At 37.8% G+C, this 5,467-nt stretch overlaps 1 protein-coding gene across 1 annotated transcript in view; it reads right to left on the reverse strand.

Moving 5' to 3' along the window:
* Positions 1–1,373: 1,373 nt before the first annotated feature.
* Positions 1,374–5,467, reverse strand: part of LOC107601406 (AP-4 complex accessory subunit tepsin-like) — a 6,065-nt gene continuing 1,971 nt past the window's right edge. Inside the window, exons 4-12 of the mRNA XM_016293571.1 lie at positions 5,065–5,132; positions 4,758–4,839; positions 4,572–4,640; positions 4,270–4,458; positions 4,003–4,189; positions 2,934–3,047; positions 2,709–2,787; positions 2,447–2,581; positions 1,374–2,184 (exon numbers count right to left, since the gene is read on the reverse strand). Coding sequence (XP_016149057.1) covers positions 1,687–2,184; positions 2,447–2,581; positions 2,709–2,787; positions 2,934–3,047; positions 4,003–4,189; positions 4,270–4,458; positions 4,572–4,640; positions 4,758–4,839; positions 5,065–5,132 — 1,421 coding nt within the window. The 3' untranslated portion in view covers positions 1,374–1,686. The remainder of the gene's footprint in view (positions 2,185–2,446; positions 2,582–2,708; positions 2,788–2,933; positions 3,048–4,002; positions 4,190–4,269; positions 4,459–4,571; positions 4,641–4,757; positions 4,840–5,064; positions 5,133–5,467) is intronic.

Here is a 5,467-nt window from a genome sequence, read left to right on the forward strand (position 1 = left end):
ACTTTTACAAGTAGTTTGAACTGAAATGTGTGTTGGCAGTGTGTGTGCACAACCACCCTATAATGATAAAAATCCACCCAGTGGTTTTACATAGATCTGGTTAAATGTTTTCCCCTTTCTCAAATTGAGCCAATCTCAGATGCCTGTCTGTGTGACGTCACACAGACAGGCCCCTCTCACGATAGTTTGTTTGACAGTAGCGCTTCAGCACAGACTGGACTGGTGTCTTAGAGTGAGCCGTCATCAGTCCGCCATTGTTTCACCGCTGGAGCAGATGTAGACAAGAATGACTCTAAGCGATTGAGGTGTTCTGTTGTTGGATGTAATAAATGACTCATGATCCAGCCTCATCTACAGAAAAAGTGAGTACAATGTTTTGTAAAGAATCTTTGCAAATCACCTTTATATCGCCTAATAATGTGCTAATTAGCAAGTTTCACGATGAATGCGGCTAAAGTAAACGGTCTCTCTAAGAGCAGCTCGGAAGGGGTGGGGTCAGCAGAGCGCATTAACATTTAAAGGATCATGCTACAAAAACGGCTTGATCTGAAAAGCGCCGTTTTTGACGGTAAAAAAATTGTTTTTTTACACTACCATTGAGAAATTTTAACCAAACTATGTTACAGACTTTTCATTAAGACCCTAAAGAATCATATCAACTTGTGGAAAATGGGCATCCTATGACCCCTTTAATGTTTGTTCTTATTTTATAATACACACAGGAAGACATAAGTGCTTTTAGTAAGAGGAAAGACTAGTGCAAATAGTAGCAACCATTGCAGTAACACTCGTGTTTAACACCACAACAGAAAAGCATCCTGAGTTTTCTCAAATGTATCTTCATGAATTCAGAAGGAGCTGAAGAAATGTACCGTTACTGATCGTCGAGACTTGACTTATTCTCAGCTTGAACATTTAATGTGAACCACTAGCAGCATTTAGACCGTAAGTAAAGAGTATGTTTGCAATTGCAGGTGGATGTTACCTTCATAAGTACTGGTTAAGCCTGTGACCACATTTACATGCAAAATCATTTCTGATCAAAAAATCCTTCACAGCAACTGGAATATTCCTGTATACATGTAATCAGCATATAAACTAAGACATGCATGCGTTTTCCTGCTATTCCCCGGTGGAAATACTGGAGATTTTAGAAATTCTGAATAGTAATGACAACAACTCATTAAGTTTTTTTTAAAGATTCTTGGATGAACAGAAGGTTCAAAATAAGCCGCATTTATTTGAAATATAAATCTTTACTGGTACTTTTGATCAATTTAATGCATCCTTGCTGAATAAAATTCTTAATTGTTCTTTCTTTTTTGCAAAAAATAAAAATCTAACTCATCCCAAACTTTTGAATGGTAGTGCAGGTCATGACATTTTAATGTTGGTCTAAAAAAAAAAAAGTCAATCTCCTATTTGCTCCAATGTTGTTCACTCATAACTACATACAACAAACAGTTGATCTTCCTAATAAGGTGTTTACGTGACTCAAAATGATGATTAATACAAGCATAAGTCAGAATATTGCTTTAATCAGGTCATGGAAATCAGGTTACCGCAGACTAAAATTTTCATATGCATGTAAACGTGGTCACTTGTAGCAATTATTATATCATTATTAGATTAGAATGAAGTTATTTTCCCCCCAAATCAGCACATAACCTTAAATGAATGTTGGCATCAGAGATTGAGGAAGGAGAAGACAGACACTTGCTCACTAGATGTGTGTGAGCCTGCAGTTCTCTCACAGCTTTTCTCAATTGCACAGTCTGTGCCTGTAGTGGCTTCTACACTTATCTGGGCGTCTGACTCGACAGGAACAGGCTCGACCAAACATACAGGTTTGCTTCTGTTGACTAACTCCATTCCACTGAAGAGTGACAGTCTGGGTGGCTCTGAGATCTTAGAGGTTTCTGTGTTCCTGTACTCCCCCTCTTGTTCTCTTTTCATATGAGAGCCAGGTACAGTGCTGTTACCCTGTAGGTGTTGTGTAGATGGGGTCTCCTCTGATGGGATAACAGAGGTTGCGTTTTCTCCTAGTTGTCCCGGAACAAAGGGGACGATTATAGATTCAGGAGGCTGATCTGAAAGCGAAGAGCTGGCAGAGGTTGGACGTCCAGCACGGTCACATTTGGAATTTGTGACACAACCAAGCAAGGCCTCAAACTGCCTTAAGAGCTAAAGAAACAAAAATAAAGTAATCCTACATAATAATTACAAAGATAATAAAGAAAAATTGGTGTCATTGCTAGCAATGTTTGCTCCAAATTTCTAGTATATTTCACAATTAGTCACAAAATGGAATTGAATTAAAGGTGAAATATAAAAGCAGAAAGACTGAAATAGTATTTTCTTGTAAAACATACTCAAATAATTTGATAGATTCCAATCATTTTATTTTGAAAAACTTTTCATGAAAATTGTGTAGGGCAACTGTTACCTTGGTTGCCTTGTTGGCGACAGGGCCTGTGGTTCCTTCGCTAAGTTGGGCAAGGCGTTTGTTTGTGATATTGAAAATATGATCTAAAGAGAGGAAATCTGAAGACATCAGGCAGGCCAGAGCACACATTGCCCTCTGCAGGAAGGAAATACAAACTGGTTATGCTGTATGGTATCAATATAAACTGCTCATGCAAGTTAAATAAAAAAAATGTTTATTTGAAATAATATTCTGAGTAGTGTAACAGAATAGGAGACTTTACCATCTGGAGGATTTGTGTGTGGTCCTGGAGTTTGCGAGACAGAAGTTCAACGACCACCTCACAGTTGAGAGTGGAGCATCTAAAAGAAAACAGAGGATCAATATGTACACAATTTTAGCTTTGACGCTGCATGCACTGACATTACAACCCAAGAGTATACTGTAGATCGCTATATGTCTACACTGATGCCAAAATCATGCACATGTCTCATAATGAATCATTTACTCTTTGATAAAATGCTGGCTCTCTTCTCTGGACAGGAAGACTTTTGAACCGCTGGTCAGTCTGTTGATAAGTGCCGTCTCCTGACCACAGTCCCCCAACTGAATGGCCTCCACACTGATTCAAATCAACACAGATATCACAAAATAACAATGTGAATCTCACGCAACCTCAAAAGAATCAAATTGAAAAATAATAATAATAATTTTATAATCTCGTTACAAAATAATTCTGGTCAGTAAGATTTGTTTAAGAAATTATTGTTGCAATAAAATTGATCAAAATTGACAATAAAGACATTTATGTTACTAAACGCTCTATTTCAAATAAACACTGTTCTTTTAAATATAAAAAAAAATTCAAATATTAAACAGCACTACCATTTTCAACATGGGTGATAATAATAACAGTTTCTTGAGCACCAAATCAGCATATTAGAATGGTTTCTGAAGGATCATGTGACACTGAAGACTGGAGTAATGATGCTGAAAATTCAGCTTTGCCTCACAGGAATAAATTACATTTTAAAATATTATACATAGAAAAGTTATTTTTTATCAAATAAATGCAGCCTTGGCAAGCATTATAGACTTCTTTCCAAAAAAAAAAAATTCACAAGTACTTACACATATAACTATAATAATATTTGTTGTATATTACTGATTTATTTTTCAAAAATGCATAAATTATATTTTTATTGTAATATAGTTATATATTACTGCTTAACAGTAATGATAATCTGAGGGTCATTGAGAAAAAAACAACAACCCTAAAACATTCCAAATTCATTATGATAAAGAGAGTTTATGCTTAATTTAACTTATAATTTAATGGTTCTAAAAAATATATAACAATGCAAAATATAATATAATTTTTTATATATTTGTGATTTTGTTGCAAATTATGACAAATGACATTGGATGCTGCTGTTTTAATACTGGAAATAAGACGCCAGCATTAAATTTCCCCTTAGCTATGCAATGACCTGGCGTTAATGACCTCAAACACTTGAGAAAGCAATGTGTGCTGACCTCCATCAAGGACAAGAGCCCTGTAGCCATCTGTCCCTTACCGCTCTGATAGGTCACCGCTCTCCCGACTCGCCCCGGAGTGGCTGCCCGAGCCGCCCGACTTACTGCTTCCTCCCAGTGAGGTCTGGCTGGCTTCTGCAGTCTCCTGGGATGAGTTGTGTGAGGAGCTGTGCCCACTGTCCGTTTCCTCCCAGCCTCCACCAGCCTGCCCTGGGTATCTGTGAGATGCTGCGAGGAGGAGAAACGGTAATTTCTTTGACATTCTTAACATGCACTTGACCTGCTTTTAAAATCAGTGCATGGCTCACCTCTGTGGCTGTGGGATGGGACGTTGTAGGCACATGCTGGCACTGCCATCTCCACAGTAGCAGAGGGTGCCACCACAGCGTGGTAGTGGTTATCATGGAGACGGATGCCAGGATGCTCTGTTGGAGGAAGAACAGCGCTGGCAACCACTTCGGCAGCTTTCTGAATCTTGTCCAACAGAGTCCCTCCACCTGAACGAGTGAGGCAAACATTGCGTGAAATAAGACAGGACACACAACAGCATGCCTTCAAGTTGTAAGTATTAGTTGAGTGGAATGAATGATATTAAATGTCTGTGTCTTACTGGATTCTTTCCTTCCTGGGCTGTATCCGAACCCCTGCATGCCAGACCTGAGCGACTCTGAGCCCATTCCTGCAAACAAAAATCTTGGCATATATCATTTACATACTATAACACGTCAATACTTTTAACTTATAATAAAACAAGCTAAATAGAGACATTCAAAAACCCAAATCCTGGTTCACTCACCCACAGACTGTGTCACTGTTTTGTGTGGAGACAGTCCTGAATCTGGGGACATAGTATCATTAAAGAGTAGGGTAGCCAACTCCTGTATAGAAACAAACACTGGTTTAATTCAGTTATTAATAAATAACAAGAAATACACAGAAAAGTGACTGCTTTCTGTGTTAATTATATGTTGCATGTTCTTTATGAATAGACAGAAGAACAGAATACAGAAACAGAAGAAAAAAGTTATTGATCATAGGAATGCTTGTACTGCAGTTTAATTGATCGATGTTATCGATTTGTCTGTACAAAGAGACAGTTTTACCTGAGCCGAGCTTCTGACTTTCTGAAAGAGAGCATTTCCATGGATGGGGTCCGGGGGGCCACTGTACACTAAGAAAGACATTTTTTATTGTTTTTGTTTAAAGGAGTCTCTTATGCTTACAACAGCAACATTTATTTGATGTAAAATAAAGTAAAAACAGTAATGCTGTAAAATCTTATCATTTAAATATAATTCTGTTTTAAAGGGGTCATATGATGCGATTTCAAGTTTTCCTTTCTCTTTGGAGTGTTGCAAGCTCTTGGTGCATAAAGATCTGTAAAGTTGCAAAGACTAAAGTCTCAAATCCAAAGAGATATTCTTTATAAAAGTTAAGAGTCAACCACGCCTACCTAAAACGGCTCGTTCTCACACGCCCCCACATGTCTATGTCACTATGTGGAAA

Source organism: Sinocyclocheilus grahami, unplaced genomic scaffold, assembly GCF_001515645.1.
Source record: "Sinocyclocheilus grahami isolate Dianchi unplaced genomic scaffold, SAMN03320097.WGS_v1.1 scaffold305.1, whole genome shotgun sequence".
In the NCBI taxonomy this organism is placed as follows: domain Eukaryota; kingdom Metazoa; phylum Chordata; class Actinopteri; order Cypriniformes; family Cyprinidae; genus Sinocyclocheilus; species Sinocyclocheilus grahami.